General features: G+C 37.8%; 1 protein-coding gene and 1 pseudogene across 3 annotated transcripts in view; both read right to left on the minus strand.

Annotated features, from left to right (window-relative positions):
• The window catches only part of LUZP2 (leucine zipper protein 2), a 476,467-nt gene that overhangs the window by 34,705 nt on the left and 417,935 nt on the right, over positions 1–23,827 (minus strand). For 2 of the 3 annotated variants that reach the window (XM_043452430.1, XM_043452432.1), the window contains exons 8-9: positions 22,687–22,761; positions 10,648–10,815 (exon numbers count right to left, since the gene is read on the minus strand). In XM_043452430.1, coding sequence (XP_043308365.1) covers positions 10,648–10,815; positions 22,687–22,761 — 243 coding nt within the window. The remainder of the gene's footprint in view (positions 1–10,647; positions 10,816–22,686; positions 22,762–23,827) is intronic. The other variant, XM_043452431.1, reaches the window with a different exon arrangement.
• On the minus strand, positions 5,857–6,499 carry LOC122431246 (annotated as a pseudogene).

A 23,827-nucleotide genomic window follows, 5' to 3' on the forward strand; every position in this document is an offset into this window, starting at 1 on the left:
TCCAGCATTTTACAAATAACTGGCTAAATCCAGGATTTACAATTGGTCTGTTGAATTCCAAATTCTGTGCTCTCACACACATGATTGTTGGCACTGGGTATCTGATGTTTAGTCACAGATGCCAACACAGGTTTCCGGGACAGTAATGTTAAAGAGAGAAGCCTGCAAATTCAGGGCAGCCACCTAATGGAACTTGCTAATGCCTGAAAAGGACCATTGGGAAGTAGTATAAGGCCTACTAAGGATCAAATTTTCATTGGAAAACTGTAGGCCATGGGGTGTATTATTCTTTTTGAACTCCTGTCCACCTACATAAAAATTCATCCACACCTTCATCTTTTCCAACTTATCTCCCTTCTCAGAAGCTGGTATGTCTCTACTCCTCTCCACGCCCAACTCTTCACCTTGTGATCATATTCATATTCCTTAATGCTGCCTCTGAATTTTAAATCCTTATTACATATCTCAAACTTTGTCTTCATTATCTTTTTTGCATTATTCACTCTTTATCTTACTAAAAATGTACATAATCTCCTGCCATCCTACTAAGTCCCCCAAAGATTTGTCCCCTCTCTTCTTCTCAGTTAATTTCCTTAGCATAATCATCTAGTCTTCCCACCTTCACTTCTTCACATTTTCCTTAAAATTTTATGTCCTTGGCATTTGTCAAATTCATTCCCTGTTCCTCTCCTGCTGCTGCTGTCTTATTGCTCTTATCAAGAATATTATCCTCCCAATAATTTTGTTTCTATTATCATATCCTCCTAATCTTTCTATGTTACTTACTGGAATTATCTTCTTAAAACTATAATCTCATCAGGTTCCCCTTGTTAAAAAACTTTCAGTAGGTTCCCAGTTACTGCAAGATATTCAAACGAATGAATTACACCAGAGAGAATATACTGTCAATAAAATGATCACAGGAAGCTGATTAAGGGCTTCTCTGGTGGCTCAGTGGTAAAGAATCTGCCTGCCAATGTACTGAATTTGATCCCTGAGTCAGGAAGATCCTTGGGAGAAACAAATGGCAACCCACTCCAGTATTCTTGCCTGGAAAATTCCATGGACAGAGGAGCCTGGTGGGCTACAGTCCATGTGGTTGCAAAGAGTTGGATACAATGGAGCCACAAAAGAGCAAACAACAACCAAATTGATTAAATTCCATATAGATGTCCTTTGCTTTTGCAAGCGCTATAAGGAAATCTCTGTGTTTTTTTTTGTTTTTAGGATTAAGATTTTACTGCATCTAAAGAGACAAAAGAAAGGTTCGATGAGAATTTCTAGTTTTAAAGAAAAAATCTCTTGTATTGATAATCAATGGACAGGAGGTTAAGGGCTGTCTTACTTATGAACAGCCAACTGGTGATGAGAAGCAACACATCTTTAAAATAACTGTATCTTTGAAGATACCATGAAAGTCAATACTATCTGATGAGCATCCAAGAAATTTTAATGAAAATACAGGACAAGAAAATGGAACAAGTCATCCAGTGGTTCTCCCACCACCTCTGCTGTGTAATAACACAGCCGCTGAGGCAGTTTGAGGAGGGGCAGTGGCCCTGCCGCCCAGGTCATGAAGGTTCAGGGGTGTCCAGGCCCGGGGCACACGGCAGGAGCCGTCATCACCAGGATGCCCAAGAGGAAGGTCTGATCTGTCAGGGGGAGTTGTGATCAAGCATCACAAGAGGAGAGTGATGATGGTGTCATTTAACCTTCTACCACAAAAGTGTAAATAAAGTCAAAAAGGCGTCCAGAGAGGATGAATCTTCACTAAAAAACAAACAAAAAAAAAGATGCAAAGAAAAGGATAAAGAGCCTCAAGTGAATAACCATGATAATAAAGAAGATTGAGCTGTGGAAAACAGAGAAACTAAAAAGGAGAGTCCAGTCTCTGATGAAGTAGGTAGAAAGAGGCCAAGTCTGATTAATATCGTGTGGGGCTTCCCAGGGAGTTCACTGGGTAAAGAATACACCTGTAATTCCGGAGATGCAGGAGACTTGGGTTTGATTCCTGGGTCTGGAAGATCCCATGGAGGAGGATTCTCCATGCCTGGAGAATCCCATGGATAAGAGGAGTCTGTCAGGCTACAGTCCATATAGTCACCAAGATTTGGACACAACTAAAGCGACCAAGTCCACATGTACTTACCACATCTAGTCACTGGTTCCCGTCTCCCTTCTAAGTACAATCCAAGTGAACATTTTCATCAATTATTTTGTAAATACAGCCTTTTTTATTTTAGTAGCTCTAGAAACATTCTTAAGGAGGAGGCACTCTCACCTCATCACATTTTTTTTTTTTTTTCCTTAGTGTAAATGCTTCATTTTTAAGAAGTTGACTCATTTGCTGGTTGCCATTGGTAATGGTTTTTTTGTTTTGGTACAACCAGAAAAGAGCAACATGTTAAATATGGGAGGTTTTGATAGTCTTGAGTGTTAAATATTCATAGGTAGGGCAGTAGCTTTTATATCCTATAATACTTAGCATACTAAATGACAATTTGTAGTTACAGTTGTGCATTGACTATGCCTTGAACATTTACATTACTTCTGTTCTCATCTTTTTTTAGCATAGTGGTTTCCTACAGAAATCACTCTTTGATCGTGGCTCCTCTTGTCAGAATGACATGTTCTCTATAACATCTTTGGTGGCAGTAGTCTAATTTCCCTAGTAACTTTGTTATTGTGTTGTGAAAGATTGAAAATTTGAACCAGTAGTGTATATGATATTAAACTAGTTAATTAGTTAACTGTTAACTAGTGAGACTTATGATGTAATAGTTTATCAAAATTTGAAGATATTGGTACTTGATATACTCTTAAGAAAAATTTGCTTCCAAATGTCAGGCTGGAAAGTCACTGGAATAACTGTTGAAAAGAAATTATAACTACATGCCTTTTAAAACTTCAGTTCATACATTAAGAAATGTGTACAACCAATAAAGTCTCAATTATAAAAGAAAAGAAAGAAAAATGCAAACTGGTGGTCATTCTTTACATAAAAGATATTTAGTAGCATTTTCTCTGAATATCAGTATGCTTTCCTAGACTTATGTATATTAACATTTCTACCAAAAATGTCTTGTTCCTTTTTTAATTTCAGAAGGATTAAATGAATTATATCCTCATGGAGCTAACATGTCTTTAAAATAAATTCATAGAGATATCCAAATAATCAATTTCTCTATGTAATATTTTATTACAGCCTATATATACCAAGGATGAAGAATAAATGAGAATTTGGTTTCAGATCATTTCAGGGTACAGATATGCACACCAGTAATAAAAAGAAAGCATTAAAGGGCCTTTGTTGTTTCTATTTTTATCTTTACCACATTAAACAATTCTTTGGCCACCTGATGCGAACAGCTGACTCACTGGAAAAGACGCTGATGCTGGGAAAGATTGAGGGCAGGAGAAGGGGACGACGGAGGATGAGATGGCTGGATAGCATCACCGACTCAACGGACATGGGTTTGGGTGGACTATGGGAGTTGGTGATGATGAGGGAGGCCTGGCATGCTGTGGTTCATGGGTTTGCAAAGAGTCAGACATGACTGAGCGACTGAACTGAACTGACATTAAACATAAATCATAATTTATAGTTAGCTTAAAATATTTATGTGCTTATGTAATATATATGTTCATACAGTAACATGTAAAACAATATATAATTTAAACTTAAACTTAATTTCCTTGCCACAAATATGCCACATCTACTGGGAAGTAATTAGAAAAGCAATTATGATCTCCTAAGACCAAAAATGAAACCCAAACAAAATTCCTTAGATGTAATGTTATATTTTATGCAAATATTTTAGATTCATGTTTTCATTTTTATTCTCACAATAACCCTGGGCATACAAAGATATAAAACATATTTCTGTATGTTTATGCATACATATTTATGCATGGAAAGAACATGAACAGCTGGTTGGTATTACAGATAACTAAATGGTTAGCTAAGGACAGAGAGCTGGTAGAAAAACAGGTCTGTCTAAAACTGAAAACCTTTGGGCTAGTTGGGAAATCTCTTCCAGAAGCAGGAAAGTGGGGGGGAAAGGACAAGCTTACCGCTGCATTGTGTTGTTTAGTCTTTAAATCGTGCCTGACTCTTTGTGACCCCAAGGACTGTAGCCTGCCAGGCTCCTCTGTCCATGAGATTTTCTAGGCAAGAATACTGGAGTAGGTTGCCATTTCCTCCTCTGGGGATCGAACCCGTTTCTCCTGCATTGGCAGGTGGATTCTTTACAAGTGAGCTACCTGGGAGAGTCTTTTCCTATTCCTACAGTAAAGATTTTAATACCTCCCAACCTTGGCTGTAAACATGAATAATCTGGGAGCTTTGAATAATCTCCAAAACTACCCTGCGTGTCTACTGGAGTACAATAGAATTGAAAATATTGGCATCAGGTGTGAGCAAAGCTCCCAGTGATTTAAAAAATGCAGATTGAGACCCTTTGGTCTGTGGTAATTCCAGGTGCACTTCTTTGAGAGTTCTTAGAAATTACTTTGCAACAGATTTTTGGAAGGAAAAAAAAACCAGGGAAAACAAATCCACCTTGCTTTAAACCTCTAGGCACCAAGCAGAATGCAGTTTTCACTTGGATGCCTTTAAGCTCCTGAATAGGGCCACTGTTGCCTGTTGCCCTAAAATGACTTTGGCATTTCTACCAAAGTGGAAAAAAAATTAACAAATTATCCTTGTCCAATTAAGTTGATGCCACAGCTGTAACCTTTACCAATGTCAACTGCAGCTAAAGTTGACTTTGAATTGCATGGAAAGAAAAACAAAGATAGATGATGGTGACTCCCTGGGATGGAAATGAAATAATGAGCTTTCATAACATAATTTAATCATTTTTTTTATCTACACTACTTTTCTGAATTGCTTCTCACTTCTGCTGTCTTTTGATATTTTCCTTTCTTTATGACATTTACTATTGTGATCACTGACATTAAATGTATTGTGAGGATTCATCCATACTTTTTTTTTTATAAACCAGACTTTATTTTATTGCTACATTTTCCCCACACACAATAGGGTACATTTGCTTCTGCCTACCTTTTCTATTAATATAATACTGGCATGGTTTAGAGTTGTTTAAAAAACAAAAAGCAAATCTGGATTGATCCTCTCTTTATAAAATAGTTGATTTTTTTAATACTGCAACAATTCAGCCACTCCAAACACACAGCTTCCAAGAGGCAAAAAATCAGGTGTCAGAAACTATGGCTTAAAAATATGCAGGCAGCAGGCACTGTACCTGTGCGTTTAATATACCTGAAGTCTACTGCTACTCCAAACCAGCTACACTAACAGCAATTCTTGGAGCATCTAGATAGAATCTTAATCCTGACGGCAATATGTGGTTGCTATAGAGTCTAACAGGATACCTGTTATGCCTTTGGCCAACCAAGTGAGAAAAGTATGCAAAGACCACATCTAACCACAGCAGGTCTTCAAGCTTACTATCCTGTCACAGTTTATAAAGGTGAGGAACTAATTATTGGGAGCTGTGCAGTCAAAATGGTCCGAGAACAAATATACTCCTACAGTGCATAAGATCAAGTCAGCCATCTTGTGGATCCTTGATTGTCCCTGGATGTGATCTCAAACGCTTGAAAGGGACACTTCAAGTATGCTGGGAGATAGTTATCAGAATGTTTGGGTATCTTTGTTCCTGAATGTCAAGTGACAGGGCTCACCTCCATGCTATCCCTTGCAATAAGCACAGAGGGCGACTCCTTAGAGATGGCTTATTATAGCCCCTGAGCCTCGGAGAGTTCAAGGGGTGGGTAGGCTCAGGACCATCCAGGGCTGAGTAGAAAACTCTATAAGCCAACCTGACAGCCCTAAGTCTTATCCTGGTTCTGAGAACATTTCAGTTAGGCTCCAAGTCTGCTTTGCTCCAACTCTGTGGTGACAGACATTTGAACTCACTGGGTCTGAAGTTAGAGATATCCACTAACCCACAGTTTTCGATCAGTGGCATAGAAGAGCTGAACTTGGTTGGCCGTGCACTGTGCCTCAGCATCACTCAGAAATGTGGAATCCATTTCTGCTGTCATTAGCACTATACCATTTTCTTCCTTAAGTTCAGGGTAGTGATATAAAATCAGCTAACTGGCCGCAGCTTCCCCTGGGATCTGAATATTTATCAGGGCAGTGAAGTGGAGTTCAGTACCTGTCCATTGCCAGACTAAAAACTCATAACCTTCCCTTCTTGGTTGACCACACAGAAATGTTGGACAGGACTAAGCCCGGTTCCAAATCAAACTTTTCTTTAGGAATAACTGCGTAGACTGTTATCTTTTGCGGCAAAATACTGCTGCCAAATCTGTTTTCTTTCTTTGCCAGTTTTGTCTTTCACCATCTCAGTGTTGAAGATTGAGCTGAGAGTCTTGTCCTTACTGAATCCTCGGCTCACAGGCAGTTTCCCCAGTGTCTTCTGTTCCACACATGTGATAAAAGTCCCCTCGCTTGATGCCCCACTGGCTGCTTGCTAAACTCACTGCGCTTCTCTAGTCACGACTCAAAAGCAGCGGGGTCAGACCTGCACAAGTGCTGGATCTTTTTGCAGTAGCGGTCGTAGAAGGGGTTGGTCTCGAACACCTTCCCGACCCCGCTGCCTTGGCGCCCCTGGCGGGCCTGCCCGAGCTGCAGCGCACCCGGAACACGGCGCGGCTGATGGGAGCCCCCGCCCAGGGCGGGTAGATATATATATATAGTAGATATAATGGTCATCTGAGTTAAATTCAACCATTCCAGTTCATTTTGGTTCGCTGATTCCTAAAATGTCAATGTTCAGTCTTGCCATTTCCTGTTTGACCACTTCCAATTTGCTTTGAATCATGGACCTGACATTCCAGGTTCCTATGCAATATTGCTCTTTACAGCATCGGACTTTAGCTCCATCACCAGTCACATTCACAACTGGTGGTCTTTTTGCTTTTGTGCCATCTCTCCATTCTTTTTGGAGTTATTTCTCCACGGATTTCCAGTAGCATATTGGGCACCTACCAACCTGGGGAGTTCACCTTTCAATATCCTATCTTTTTGTCTGTTCATACTGTTCACAGGGTTCTCAATGCAAGAATACTGAAGTGGTTTGCCATTCCCTTCTCCAGTGGACCACATTTTGTCAGAATGCTCCACCATGACCCATCTATCTTGGGTGGCCCTACATGGCATGGCTCCTAGTTTCACTGAGTTAGACAAGGCTGATGGGGGAGATTGACCAAGGGGGATACTGGGTCTTGTTCTGATGGGCGGGGCCATGCTTAGTAAATCTTTAACTCAATTTTCTGTTGATGGGCAGAACTGTGTTCCCTCCCTTTGTTTGACCTGAGGCCAAACTATAGTGGAGGTAATGAAGATAATGGTGACCTCCTTCAAAAGGTCCCGTGCCCACATTGCTGCTCTCAGTGCCCCCGACCATGCAGCAGGCCACTGCCGACCCACACCTCCTCTGGAGACTCCTGGACACTCACAGGCAAGTCTGGGTCGGTCTCTTGTTGCACTAGTCAAAGCTATGGTTTTTCCAGTAGTCATGCACGGATGTAATAATTGGACTATAAAGAAAGCTGAACACTGAAGAATTGATGCTTTTGAACTGTGGTGTTGGATGAGACTCTTGAGAGCCCCTTGAACTGCAAGGAGATCCAACCAGTCAATCCTAACAGAAATCAGTCCTGATTATTCATTGGAAGGACTGATGCTGAAGCTGAAACTCCCAATACTTTGGCCACCTGATGCGAACCGCTGACTCATTGGAAAAGACTTTAATGCTGGGAAAGATTGAAGCAGGAGAAGGGGACGACAAAGGATGAGGTGGTTGGATGGCATCACTGACTTGATGGACATGAGTTTGAGTAAGCTCCGGGAGTTGGTGATGGACAGGGAAGCCTAGCGTGCTGCAGCCCATGGGGTTGCAAAGGGTTGGACACGACTGAGCGACTGAACTGAATTGATATCATGTGTATCAAGGAAATTAAGAAAAATTATGATATGTAATGCTCATGTCACAACAGAGACCTGAGATAGGCACCGAGGAAACAGAGGCACAGAGAGGCCAAGTGATGTGACGGTCTCCAGCTCCCTCTTGGGCACATATCACTGAGACTATAATCAGCCAACTCCAAAGACTTAGTAGGTTTGAGGTCCTCATTTAAAAGTTACATTTTGGATAAAAATTGTTCCATGACTGAAAAGTTTATATCTCTTACATATACCGCATATCACGTTTTATTATTCAGGATTTTTCAAAAATTATCTGTGAGGTGCCTGCACAGAGATTCAAGTCCCAAGAATACATTGGGCTTCCCCAAAGACTCAGCAGGTAAAGAATCTGCCTGCAATACAGCAGACACAGGAGATGTGGGTTCAGTTCCTGGGTCTGGAAGATCCCCTGGAGGAGGGCATGGCAACCCACTCAGTATTGCTGCCTGGAGAATCCCATGGACTGAGGAGCTTGGCAGGCTACAGTCCAATGGGTCACAAAGAGTTGGACATGACTGAGTGACTAAGAAGCAAAAGGCGAAGAAGCAAAAGGCGAAGAGATACACATCTGAATGTGGAGTTCCAAAGAATAGGAGCTTCTTAAGTGAACAAAGCACACACACAAGTACATAAAATATAATTGCCACCATATTTGAAAAGATAAATAATACAAGCAAACGAGAAATGCCAGAGAGGCTTTTAATGCTAATTTGTAAAACAGAATGCTGTATGGTGTATCAACTTAGATTTATTGAACTTTATCTTAAATAATTAGATATGTTATTTTTTTTTTAAAAAATAAGCATTCTCTAAACTACATGCATCTAAATGCTTCCTATGTTTTCCTGTGATAAACCTAGAGAAATAATAATATATATGTATTATTTATTTCAGTGACAGGATACAGGACAGTAATTTCTTCCATATATTCAGGGTCATAAAGAGCCCAGTTTTAATAATGAGCCTAGTAAATATACTTTAAGACAAGTAAATATACTTGGAGACAAGTGTCATGTGCCCATAAAATCACAAAGCTGCTTTGCCCAAAGTCACTGAACTTCATACAGTTGAATCTTTGTTTCTCCCTTAAACTAACCTGACGTGGAGGGATATGTGGCTTTCTGATAGGTGGCAGAGATTGTGTAAGGTAGCTGTACACTTAACCAATAATCTGTTTCAATAATTTTACCAGGAATCTTTTTAAAACATAAAAATATATTATTCTGCACTGTTCTTCCCTGAGTCTGGCTGAATTAAAAAAAAAAAAAACAACACTGTTTTCAAAGGAGGATCAGAGAGATGTAAAGGTGAAAAATATTGGCCTAAATTTTTTGAGATCCTTCATTACATAATAAAAACAAAGAAGATAATATAAAATGGAAATACTTATTTCAAATGATTTTGACAGAAAAAGAAGGTTACACAGATTAATATGTTTTTGAGAAATCAACCAGTTACAGGAGAAAAACAGAACAGTAGATTTATTCTGTTTTACTTAATTTTGACTCTTCATCCTGAAAATAGCATTTCCCTCATCTACAGACTGGCCACATCCCCAAATGTAATGAATTGGTAGGTATTTGTAACAGTGGTCCTCAAGGTTTTTTGTCCACCTTCCTCTAGCCCACCACGGATTTGCTTTAGAAGTTGGACTCCTCTCTATAGCATTTATTTCAACAGCAAGTGATCTTGAGGCAAGTGATAAAAGAATTGCACCTTCAAGTATACTGCCTGAAACTAAACTCCTTTCTTTAATAATGATTTCAGATTGTCAATATTTATTTAAAAGTAGAGCTTGCAAACTGAAGATTCTGATGATTGAAACAAAAGTGGAACTGAAACGCCCTCTTTGTCCTGTATAAAGTAGAATGATGGCAGGGATTTGCTTAAGTAGTTGTTGTTTAAATTGCTAAGTCGCATCAAACTCTTTTGCAACCCCATAGACTGTAGTCTACCAGGCTCCTCTGTCCATGGGATTTTCCAGGCAAGCATACTGGAGTGGGTTTCTATTTTCTATTTCCTTCTCCAGGGGATCGTCCTAACCCAGGGATGGAACTTATGTCTCCTGCATTGACAGGTGGATTCTTTACTGCCAAGCCACAGGGAAGCCCTCCTAATCCCCTAGGGAGCTCTTAAAAACTAATGATGACTGGAGCCAAACCAGGAAGAATTTGTCTGAGGTGTGTCCCAAGTAGTAAGACTTTTTTTTTTTTAAATAACTATCCCAAGTGATTCTAATGTATAGTCACAGTGTTGAGAACTACAGACTTAATTTCTGAAAATCCACTTTTGTAAGGATGGTGGTTATACCCTAGAAGAAAGTATTTTCCATAATAAACTCCTGGTGTAAACTGGATTATAATACAAGATATTTTCTTATAATGTTATAAAATAATGATGATAATAATAATTCTGCCTAAGAAACACCCTGTTCTCTTATAAAGAAAATTTGTTTTCCAACATTCTCCAAGTGACTATGAAAACTTCACAAACTGGTTTACTATCTCCCATTTACTTCCTGATTTTTCAATGAATTTGCTCTCTTACCTGGATTCACTTTGATGATAATACAGATCAAAGTCAAGAAAGTACCTTATTTGATTTTAGATTTCAAAGCACAAATAAAGTGTACAAATAAAGTGTACCTTGGCTGTTGTGCTTATATATGCAGTCCTAGAGTCAGTTATCATGGTTGGGACTGATATCTGAGTTCCATACGGCCTGAAGGGATTCAAATGGGGAAGCTGCTGATCACGGAAAACAGTTGAGAGGCAGAGTTGTACAGTCTCTTTCATTGCTTTCAGCTGTGATTCCTATAAAAACAAGAGAGATCACAATTTTTACATGTGGTTCGGTCATCATTCACCTGATTAGATTCTCCCTTTCCTCCTAGCGTATACTCATTCCCCAAACACATATTAGTTTTAATACATAATTGCCCAACATAAATTCCATGATAACATGCCATGGAATGCACACTCAGTCTGTTTTTTAGGAACTAATGTGTTTCACGATATATTTTGATCACTGAAATTCAGAGACATAGCTTACATTTTTTTCCCCTTGACTTGACATGATTTCAATCATGATACCTTGCTGGCAAGGAAATATACTCTAGAGTCACTCTAAATGGATCCTTTTAGCATCTGCCATCTTTCTTTTATCATAAACCTCCTTTATTACAAATCAGTCCTCTTGTGATGTAGGCTTTTCTGTATTTCTCAAATCAGCCTGTATCTTTACTCAATTAATGACAAAACTCTTATTTCCTTGGGTCCTGTTAAGTAGTAGGAGTTATTCAGATGTGATTGTAAGTGATAATCAAACATATGTGAAACTGGCATTATTATTTATGTTTTACTATGAATGCAACAAAATTTCAGGTTCTAGACTGTTTTCTTCTTTTTAAATTTTTATTTTATATTGGAATATATTTTGGTTTACAATGTTGTGTTACTTTTAGGTGTACAACAAAGTGATTCAGTTATACATATACCCCTTCATTTTCAAATTCTTTTCCCAAATAGGTTATTACAGTATATTGAGTAGAATTCTCAGTGCTATATAGTAGGGCCTTAGTAGTTATCTTATTCATATAACAGCAGTGTGTATATGCTCATTTCAAAGTCCTAGTTTACTCCACCTTTCCCCTTAGGTAACCATAACTTTCTAAGCCTGTGAGTCTATTTCTATTTTTTAAATAAGTTTATTTGTATCATTCTTATATTCCACAAGTTGTACCATATGATATTTGTATCCCTCTGTCTGATTTCCTTCACTTAGCATGATAATCTCGAGGTCCATCCATGTTGCTGCAAAGGGCATTATTTCACTTTTTTTTATGGCCTAGTAGTATTTTGCTGTATATATGTACCACATCTTCTTTATCCATTCCTTTATCAATGGACATTTAGGATGATTCCATGTCTTGGCTATTATAAGCAGTGCTGCAATGAACACTAGGGTGCATGCACCTTTTTGAATTATGGTTTTCTCAGGATATATGCCTAGGAGTGGGATTGCTGGATCATATGGTAGTTCTATGTTTAGTTTTTAAGGAAACTCCATATTGTTCTCCACAGTGTTTGTACCAATTTACAGTCCCACTAACAGTGTAGGAGGGTTCCTTTCTCTCCACACCCATTCCAGCATTTATTGCAGAACTACTTTTTCTTTAGGTTTATATATTTCAAGGTAGACTGAACTATACAGAGACAACCATCTCCAACTGCCATCCAACCTCCAGATCCCACAGCTAAAAATATTTTAAATTGCTTATATGGTTTTAAAATGATGTAAAGTTGAGTACCAATGACAAAGTCGTCACCAGGTACCAAAATGAAGAGAGACACATAACCTTGAGGAAATCTCATGGTAACACAGGGGTAACTGGGGGAGAGCATATAGGCCCTAGTAAGACAATAACATACATATATCCACTTCAAGATATGAAATGTGGCCTCTGGGGCAAGAGAGAAGAAGAAAAGAGAATAGTTGCTGGAGTCATATCCCTGGACGAACTGGCACAATTGGCATTTACCCTTTTTGTGTAGCTCCATGTTTGCATCAATGGATCCAATGGATCCAATGGATGAATGAAGCAGAAAAGTCTGTTGTCTTCTCCTGTCACAGCAGTATACTCCCAACAAAACTCCTGCCTTTTGTATATGATGTCAGGAATACATCTACGGATAGCATCCCCTCCTACCTATTGTCTCCTGTACAGCCTCTGTGGTCAATTTCTTGAGAGTGACTATGGCTTTGATTTTTCCCAATGTTCTCTGTGTTTCCTACTAACATGTGGTATAAGATTTATCTTTAAGATGAGAGTGTATATTGCTAGAATAGCAATTTAAGAAATCTTTCTTTTTGGTCATATCATGAGATTTTAAAAAAAGGCAACAGTAAGAGCAGCAACTGGAAATATATAAGAAACAGGACATACATGTATTTCCTTCACATTAACCTTGCCCTGTCACAGTTCATAAAAATCTGATAAGAACAAAATAAAGTCTGATAAGAAATAGGATGGAGGGGCTTTGTTAACTGCACAGTAGGGAGTTAAGTTGAATAATAAACTTATACTCAAAATGGTCCCTTTTATTTGCTTGCCTGAGTAGCTAGATGCTTGCTATGGCTGATTATGTTTGTTTTCTTTATATAATTTATCACTAATTTTAATTTATTACTATATATATGTAAAAGTTGTCTGTTCAGAACTGTATAGCTAGCACCTAACATAATCCATGACACATGAGAAAGGACACACAAAATTTTTTTTTTTAATAAATACTTAGTTGAAAATGTTATTTCTTTTTTGTCAGGGAAAGAAGCTATCTCAATAAAAAGAAATGAAGTAATGATTCAGATTACTCTTCCTATTGAGTCTTTGTTATAATCTTGGATGGTCCTAACCTTCTATTACTGCAGAATAAGTGTGGGTGCTGTTCTCTGGAGTGAGATGTTCCAGCTTCCACTGAACAATTTGAGTATGTTTTCTGTTTCTCATAATATAGTTAGATAATGCAAATAGAGCTAATGTGACAATATCAGGCAGGTCTTGGCCAGGACTCAAAGTTAACATGGCTTTGAAATGTAGATTTTTCAATGCTCAGATAATGCAGGAATTATTTGATAGTTATTTGATTCACTGCATTCATATCATGGCTTCTCTCAACAAAGTATATATATAAAAGTTAAATCTACGAAAGGCACAAAATATATATGTATATGTTGACATAACAGACAAATTCCTGAGCAACTGCTAAACTCAGATGTCAAAAGTAAACAATGAATGGCATCAAGCTAATACTTCATTTTAAGTAAACATTCTTTAGGCAAGACAAAATTCCCAGTGGAGCAATTGATACATTTGAACATGGGTGAAATCGTCTCATCTGCTCATCCAGGCCTCCTGACATTTTCAGGGTCAACTTGGATAGCAGAATCAACAATACACAGGTATAACCTCCAACTCCTCACCTTTCATAGTCATTGTAGTAAGCTATCTTTCCTCTTATGTTTCAACCTATTCTTAATCTCATAGTTTTTTACTTCCTTTCTTTTTTTGGATCACAAGCTTGTGAATTGGCCTCCTATATTAGATTCTGGATTCACTCCTTCATTACACTGTAGATTTTACCTGTCAGAGACCACAGATTTCTGTGAACAATGCTTCCCTAATTTGTTCATCTTTCTACCAAAAAAAAAGCTCACATCTTTCCAGTTAATCCCTCTAACTAAATAAAGCCTGTAATTGACGCTACTCAGGTTTGGCTTGGCCCATCCATGAGCAAGGCCAAGACAATGATTTTACACCACAATGTCATTACATTTTGATTTATACTGCTAGCTTTTGTCTGTTTTAAAATTGCAGGTAAGGCCACTGTTCACTTTAAAGTTCACTGGAACAGGATGTCACCTAATGAAATATGATGTGACTTATACAAAGTATAGTTTGCCCTAGATCTTACAACATATCCCCTGTGAGATTCTGCCTTATTTTTGCCCTTGATCTTCATCCCACACCAAACCACATTTCCCATTTCCTCTGCCACCTGATAATAAAATGCAAAGTCTTTAAGGATATCCTGCTTGTCACAGTGTCTTTTGTTTATAGTCCATCAAACGTTTCAAGTTCGTTCTCATCTAGGAACCTTTACACTTGCTGTTTTCTTTGCCTGCAGAACTCTCTTTCCAAGTAGCTACATAGGAAACTTCTACTTAAAATGTATGGTTCAGCTCACATATTATCTTCTATGAAACATAAACACTGATTACTCTATCAAAGGACACTTCTATCTCAAAGTCTTTATCACAAAGGTTCTTAAATTATCTTTTGCAGCCCTTGTCATAAGTGCAAATTATCTTCTTGTTAATGTTTATTGTTTTATCTATTTCTATTTCAATGTTGGGAAAAGGTGTTTGCTGTGACCAGTGTGTTCTCTTGACAGAACTGTTAGTCTTAGCCTTGCTTGATTTTGTACCCCAAGGCCAAACTTAGCCTGTTACTCCAGGTATCTCTTGACTTCATTTATTTGCATTCCAATCCCCTATGATGGAAAGGACATTTTTGGGGGGTGTTAGCTCTAGAAGGTCTTGTAGGTTTTCATAGAACTGGTAACTTCAGCTCTTCAGTATCAGTGGCTGGAGTATATAGACGGGTTACTGTGGTGTTGAATGGTTTACCTTGGAGATGAACTGATTTGGTCGTTTTTGAGATTGCACCCAGGTACTGAATTTTAGACTCTTCTGTTTACTATGAGGGCTACTCCACTTTTTCTAAGGAACTCTTTCCCACAGTAGTAGATAAAATGGTCATCTGAATTAAATTTGCTCATTCCTGTCCATTTTAGTTCACTGATTCCTAAAATGTTGATATTCAAGCTTGCCATTTCCTGCTTCATCTCATGCAATTTATCTTGTTTCATGGACCTAGCATACCATGTTCCTATATATTGTTCTTTACGGCATCAGACTTTACTTTCACCACCAGACACATCCACAACTGAACATCATTTCTGCTTTGGCCCTGCCTCTTCATTCTTTTATCAGTGATTGCCCTCTGTTTTTCCCCCAATATGAAGAGTATGTCATGCAAAATGCTGGGCTAGATGACTCACAAGCTGGAATCAAGATTGCCAGGAGAAATATCAACAACCTCAGATATGAAGATTATACCACTCTCATGGCAAAAAACAAAGAGGAACTAAAGAGACTCTTGATGAGGGTGAATGAGGAGAGTGAAAAAGCTGGTTTAAAACTCAGCATTCAAAAAACTAAGATCATGGCATCCAGTCCTATCACTTCCTGGCAAACAGATTGGGAAAAAGTGGTAACAGTGACAGATTTTATTTTCTTGGGCTCAAAAATCACTGTGGATGGTAACTGCAGCTACAAAATTAAAAGACACTTGCTCCTTGGAAGAAAAGCTGTGACCAACCTAGACAGCATATTAAAAAGCAGAGATATCACTTTGCCGACAAAGGTCCATATAGTCAAAACTATGGTTTTTTGAGTAATCATGTACAGATCTGAGAGTTGGACTGTAAACAAGGCTGAGTGCAGAAGAATTGATACTTTTGAACTCTGGTGCTGGAGAAGACTTTTGAGAGTCCCTTGCTTTCCATGGACAGCAAGGAAATCAAACCAGCCCATCATAAAGGAAATCAACCCTGAAAATTCACTGGAAGGGCTGATGCTGGAGCTGAAGCTCCAATCCTTTGGCTACCAGATGCAAGAGCTGACTCACTGGAAAAGACCCTGATGCTGGGAAAGATTGAGGGCAGAAGGAGAATGAGGCAACAGAGGATGAGATGGTTGGATGGCATTACTGACTGAGTGGTCATGAGTTTGAGCAAACTCTGGAAGATAATGAAGGACAGGGAAGCCTGGCGTGCTACTGTTCATGAAGTTGCAAAGAGTTGGACAAGACTTCGAGACTGAACAACAACAACTTCTCCAGTAGCATATTGGACACCTTTGACCTGGGGGCTCATCTTCCAGTGTCATGTCGTTTTGCCTTTTCATACTGTTCATGGAGGTCCATAACATTGTAAAGCAGACTGTAATACAAGAAGGCAAAGTGGTTGTCTGAGGAGGCTATACAAATAGCTGAGGAAAGAAGGAGAATGAAAGGCAAGGGAGAAAGGGAAAGATATATTCAACTGAATGCAGAGTTCCAGAGAATAGCAAGGAGAGATAAGAAGGACTTCTTAAGTGAACAATGCAAGGAAATGGAAAACAATATAATGGGAAAGACTAGAGGTCCCTTCAAGAAAATTGGATATATCAAGGGAACATTTCATGCAAGGATGGACATGAAGAAGGACAGAAACAGCAAGGACCTAACAGAAGCAGAAGAGATTAAGAAGAGGTGGCAAGAATACAAAGAAGAACTAAACAAAAATGGTATTCATGATCCAGATACCCATGATGGTGTGATCACTCACCTAGAGCCATACATCCTGAAATGCGAAGTCAAATGGCCCTTAGGAAGCACTACTACAAACAAAGTTAGTTGAGGTGATGGAATACCAGCTGAGCTACTTAAAAGCCTAAAAGATGTTGCTGTTAAAGTGCTGTACTCAATACATCAGCAAATTTGGAAAACTCCAGTGGCCACAGGAGTTTTCATTCTAATCCCAAAGAAGGGCAATGCCAAAGAATGTTTAAAATACAACTGCTCTCATTTCACATTCTAGCAAGGTAATGCTCAAAACCTGTCAAGCTAGGCTTCAGAAGTATGTGAACTAAAAATTTCCATATGTACAAGCTGGGTTTCAAAGAGGCAGAGGAACCAGAGATCAAATTGCCAACACTGGTTGGATCATGGAGAAAGCAAGGGAATTCTACAAAAACATCTACTTCTGCTTCATTGATTACACTAAAGCCTTTGATTTTGTGGACCACAGCAAACTGTGGACAATTCTGAAAGAGATGGGAATACCAGACCATCTTACCTGCCTCCTGAGAAACCTGTATGCAGGTCAAGAAGCAACAGTTAGAACTGGACATGGAACAATGGACTGGTTCAGAACTGAGACAGGAGTAGGACAAGACTGTATATTGTCACCCTGCTTATTTAACATATATGCAGAGTACATCATGTGAATGCTGGACTGGATGACTCACAATCTGGAATCAAGACTGCCGAGAGAAACAGCAACAACCTCAGATATGCAGGTAACACCCCTCTAATGGCAGAAAGTGAAAAGAAACTAAAGAGCCGCTTGATGAGGGTGTAAGAGGAGAGTGAAAAGCTGGCTTACAACTCAACATTCAAAAAACTAAGATCATGGCATCCCGGTCCCATCACTTAATGACAAATAGAAAGGGAAACAGTGGGAGCAATGACATTTTATTTTCTTGGGTTTAAAAATCACTGTGGATGGTGATAGCAGCTATGAAATTTAAAGACCCTTGCTCTTGGAAGGAAAGCTATGGTAAACCTACAGATGATAGTAAAAAGCAGAGACATCACTTTGCTGACAAAGGTCTGTATAGTCAAAGCTCTGGTTTTTCCAGTAGTCACGTACAGACGTGACAGTTAGACCATAAAGAAGGCTGAATGCCAAAGAATTGATGCTTTTGAACTGTGATGCAGGAGAAGACTCTTGAGAGTCTCTTAGACTGCAAGGAGAACAAACCAGTCAATCCTAAAGGAAATCAGTCCTGTATATTCACTGGAAGGACTGATGCTGAAGCTCCAATACTTCGGTCATCTGATTCAGAGGGCCAACTCATTAGAAAAGACTTGATGCTGGGAAAGATCGAAGTCCAAAGGAGAAGAGGGAGTCAGAGGATGAGATGGATGGACACCAACACCGACTCAATGAACATGAATTCAAGGAAACTACGGGAGATAGGGAAGGAAAGGGAAGCCTGGCATGCTACACTCTATGGGGTCACAAAGAGTTGGACATGACTTAGTGACTACACAACAACATGCAATGTGAGTTCTTTGAGGGCTGATATATTTTAATTTTTATTATATATTGGAGCATAGTTGATTAACAATGATGTGTTAGTTTTGGGTGTACAGCAAAGTGATTCAGTTATACATATACATGTATCTATTCTTTATCAAATTTTTTCCACTTATGTTATTACAGAATATTAATCAGTGTTCCTTGTGCTATACAGCTGGGCCAATATATATATATATTTTTTTGCAGTATCACTGGTTTCTAAATAAACAAATATTTGTTAAAATATAAATAAAGGAAATCTGTAAGTTTTATAGAGAAAATAACGAACTACTTTTCATTTCACCCTGTATGTAATATATATGTATGTTATATGTATGTATGTATATGTATGGAATATATATGTATGTTATATGTAATATAAATGTATTATTTTGGACATTAAAATACCAGTGCTTATGCTATAGCATATGTAAAACTTGTAAGAAATTATTATTTATATATATGTTTGTAGGATGGTGCGAGATTTAGAAGCTATTTTTTTTCACATCTGTATATGAGTAGTTTTCTCAAGAAAAATGCATTTTTGTGGGGATGCCTAGATACATATGGCAAAGACAACAGTATCCTCATTTCGTATCTCCTTTAAAAAATTCACAAGGTAATATTCATGTCTGTCTTCATTTATTTACATGATGTGAAATCCTGAGAGAGATGCTTGTGCACCAGTGGAAGCTGTCTTTGGAAAAATCATGAAGGACTGGGAATCCAAAGGCTTTCCCCTTCCCCTACCTTTATTTCACCAAGAAATTACCTCTGAATCCTCAAAGGTCATTTGACAAACAGTTTTATCTCTCTGTTCTACATACTTTGGCCCTTGCATGTAGGATGAATAGCAAGTATGTTAATTTATGAAGTTAGATCCTCATCTACCTGTTTAATCAGCAACAATTTATTATGCTCTTGCCATGTGCCAGATACACTGTCGCAAGAAGAGTTCTTGCTCTTTTACTATTTTGTCCTGGGAGTCTGTGCAGATCACCTGCCTGTGTCATCTATAATATGATACGATAATGCATACTTTCCTGGGTCAAATTTTGTGAGGATCAGATGCAAAAGAAACTTCTAATATAAGAATTTGAGAGAGAGATTTTTCACACCATAAAGATATTTTTACAGTTCAGTAGCTGAGGCTATCATTCATCCCAACCCAGGAATCAATGTGTCTCCTGCATTGCAGGTGAATTCTTTACATTTTGAGCCATTGGGGAAGTTCCGTAAGATATTGCCATAAAATAACTGATTGTTTAGAAAATGAAGATTGATTCTTAGATCCTGAGATTATTATTGCTTTTATTGGGATGGTAATCTGAGACTTCTTTCATGAGAAGTATGAAATGAGAAACAAGTTAGAGTGTGAAGATATTGTTTTCATAATATTTATTAGGTATTTAAGGCTATTTGAGGCCCAGATATAATATTCTTTGGAACTAAACACATGAAGACAATTTTAAAAAGTCTTGTCTTATATAAAAGTGATGGAGAGAGGTGAAGAGCAATTTCATTAAACTGTATTTTTGTATCCATTTTTGAAGTGAGCGAGCATTTCTACCTGTATTTATGACTACAGTTTATGAGTCTCATATGTATCTTACATGAGATTTGTTGAAATCAACCTCTGGTAATATGCAGTGCTTTTATAGTTCACTGCAGCAAATGGAGTGACAAGATCCTGAAGGCTAAAGAGAAAAATTATCACAGATAAGCAGTCTCTCTAGGTTCTCATTCAGTAATAATAGTAATTACTATGCTTATTGAGTATTTTTCATGTGCCAAGAAATCTCAGGACTTTACTTTTATGGATGTATATAATTTTCCCATCATCATTATAAAGTCAATTTTATTATCATTCTACTTTATGGTGAAGTATAAAGAGTTTGAGGGATTTGAACACGGTCATTTGGTGAAAGGGTTATGATCTGAACACAGACTGACTCTGGAGAACTTGATTAAATATTACAGCATATAGCCTCTCATCCCAAATCTAGTTTGGCTTAGTGAGAGCTAACAAGTAGTGGTGGTGGTAGAAATGGGGAGGAGGAAGACACAGAGTGGATAAGACAAAGGAGGGAAAATTATTTTATCTTCAAGTTCTGTGACTCAGGACAAATTATAAATTGTGCATGATTATCATGTGACACCACTAGTTTTTATAACACATGTACTTAAAATATACATATTCACTCTTCATGTTTCTCTGACTTTATGGTTCCACATATAATTATTTCCTAATTTTCGGTGCCCCCAAAACTTGTGAGGGATGCAGTGTTTTCTGTTTCTCCTAGCACCTGGTACACGGTGGTCACACAAAAAACATTTCAAACCCATTTAGTCACTCACTGACTAAATGGGTTATTTGAAGTCACATCATGGGAAAGGTTTAATGTTATGAAGAACATTCCAACAGTCACAGTTGTTAAATCTAAGAAGGGGGCCAGCCTGCCTCAGAATCTTGGAAATTCAATGTTTTTAGAACGTAAAACATACTGCAGAGATTTTGCCAGGGATACCAAAGAAAGGAAATATAAAAAGATGATCTAGTTGGACTTCCTAATTATACATATCTCTGATTTTCTGATTCTACCAATCCCATAAAGAATCATTTCCCATTTTAAAAATAATATTATGCAGCATGAGTTGGATATGGTCATAAATTAGCATAATTGGTATAAACTTCTTCTTTCCTAAAGTGGAAAAAAAAAAAAAAAAACCTCCTAAAGCTGGAATCTTGGTAAGGTGAATTATATTTGAACTAGTCTACAAAAATGTAGGCAGGCTTCCCTAAAATTATTAACTATTACATTAAGTACTTCGATAAATATAAAATGAGACCTGTCTCTTATTTTCTTTATATTGATCAGATTGCATTCTCTCTTTATATGTCTAGAAATAATTTTATTGTGTATAAATGAACCAACAATTCCCCATATGATATATAGAGAGGGTCTATTTTTCCACTGTTAGAATGATTGCTAAGTCTAATCTAATCAAGAATAGATTTCAGGCAGAGGATGCATTGAAAACTTGTTAAAATGCAAATTATTCCAAAATTGGCCCTGTTGCTTCAGCATAGACTTTATATGCATCTGATTGAGAGCAATGTAGGTGCTTGTATTTCCAAGTCTGAAACACTATGATTTAGTTTTCAGTCAGAGTTCCCTGTATTAATATTTGCTAGATATATGTTCTAGAAATGAGATAAAACTACATTGGATGTTCAATAAATGGATGCTGAGTGAACAGAGAAATAATTTCAAAAATCATTTTACTCTTTTCTTCAAATGAACTAGATAAAAAAAAAAGGAATATTTACTTCTTATAGTTTTACATAGTTGACTGAAAAATGAAAGGAGGCCTTAAGAAATTTTGCCAAATACCATAAGTATAAACCAACAGGACCATAATTCTAAATTTTATGACTAATTCCTCCCTCTATATTTTTATTTCCCTTTCTATATACCAATGCCCTATTCTCCATGTATGTCTCACATGAAGAGCATTGATACTGGCAAAGGTAGGTATCAGATAGGAACTGTGGTTTTTTTTCTGAGCATATATAATTGTAACACAATGAGACATTGACAAAAATAAAATGAAGTAGATGAAATAAGATAAAAGAAGGCGAAGAAAACCTTTTGGAATTAATGCTGATGAAAGTACAACTTTGTGAACTTTAAAAATGTGACCTTTATGGTATATGAGTTTTATTTCAATACAGCTGTTATAAAGACAGAATGCTAGCCACTCTTGCATTATTTTTACATAAACAGAGGTGCCAAGAGAACTACATTCTTTGATGTCTCTTCCTCCAGAAATTTAAGATTTCCAAAATAAAAACCATCAGTGACTACTTACATTTGCTTTACAACTCAGCCATGCAAATTTAAGACATGGCATCTTTGTTGATGCTTTAAAGTATGTCTATCTGTTATGTTATAGAACAAATGTACCAGTAAGGTGAAAAATAAAACCATGCAATCATCACAGAGCCTCAACCTTAAGTATATTTACTGGAGCAGCAAAAAGAAGAAAAGAATTGGGTTTCAAAAGAAAGCATCAAATGCTCATGAATTCTGTAACCATCTTGCAAGCACAGCATCTGGAACTGCACTGATAAAAGAAGGGAAACAATGAGTATACCCCAGCTTCATCTGCTATAACCAAAGTTGTGATGGCTCATGGGTGTAATCAACTTACCCGGTCAAGAGCTGCTTTCTCCAGTTCATTTTTTGCTACAGCTAATTTTTGTTCCAGATCAGTAAGCTGTTGGGCCTGTAAAATGAGAGGTAACTCTTTTTTAGTAAATTCTATAATCTTCCCTCTCCACTTTAAATATCTGTCATTCACGGCCAAAGAATTTAAAAAAAGAAAAAGAAAACTATTGAAATTCATTTAGAATTCAGGTTAAATATATCCTATTATGTGGTCATTTGTTTAAGCTACAGAAAATGTTATTCCAGATGAATATGCACTAAATGCTTCACTGGATCAAAACATCTAGTTGCAAAGTTCCAGCTCAAGTCTTTGAAAATATTTGTGATACAGAACCATCAGTTGTGTTTCTAGTAATTACGGACTAAATATTGCCCATCCCTAAATCTCACGTTGAAGCTCTACATCCCTTTCCACACACCTTCTTAGTGTATTTGGGGATAAAGCCTTTAGGGAGGTAACTGAGGTTAAATGAGATCATAAAGGTGAGGCCCTAATCCCATAGAATTGGTGTCCATACATGAAAAGGAAGAGATACCAGAGATCTCTGTCCGTCATCACAAAGAGGCAAGAATCAGTGTAAAGTTACCATCTGCAAGCCAAAAACAGCTCTCACTAGAAACTGAATCTGCTATTACCTTAATCGCAGAACCATGAGAAAACAGATTCTGTTACATCACCCATTCTGTGGTAGTTTGTTAAGGTGCCCTGAGAAGACCAATACAATAGTATTCACTCTAAAAAAAAATTTTTTTTTTTAGTATTACATGAATACAATTCTTTCCTACTATATCTCTGTATCTTTGCAAATATCACAACTGTATTGTTAAAAAAGACTCAGATTTGGAAGACCTGCTCTCAAGTCCTGCCTCCACCAACCGCTGATTACTGTATATACTAGTTATATACTTGACGAGTAGATGCTCTGAGGGCTCACAAAGGGCCTGCTGCTGCTGCTAAGTCACTTCAGTCGTGTCCGACTCTGTGCGACCCCATAGACGGCAGCCCGCCAGGCTCTCCCATCCCTGGGATTCTCCAGGCAAGAACACTGGAGTGGGTTGCCATTTCCTTCTCCAATGCGTAAAAGTGAAAAGTGAAAGTGAAGTCGCTCAGTCGTGTCTGACTC

Source organism: Cervus canadensis, chromosome 29, assembly GCF_019320065.1.
Source record: "Cervus canadensis isolate Bull #8, Minnesota chromosome 29, ASM1932006v1, whole genome shotgun sequence".
NCBI lineage: Eukaryota > Metazoa > Chordata > Mammalia > Artiodactyla > Cervidae > Cervus > Cervus canadensis.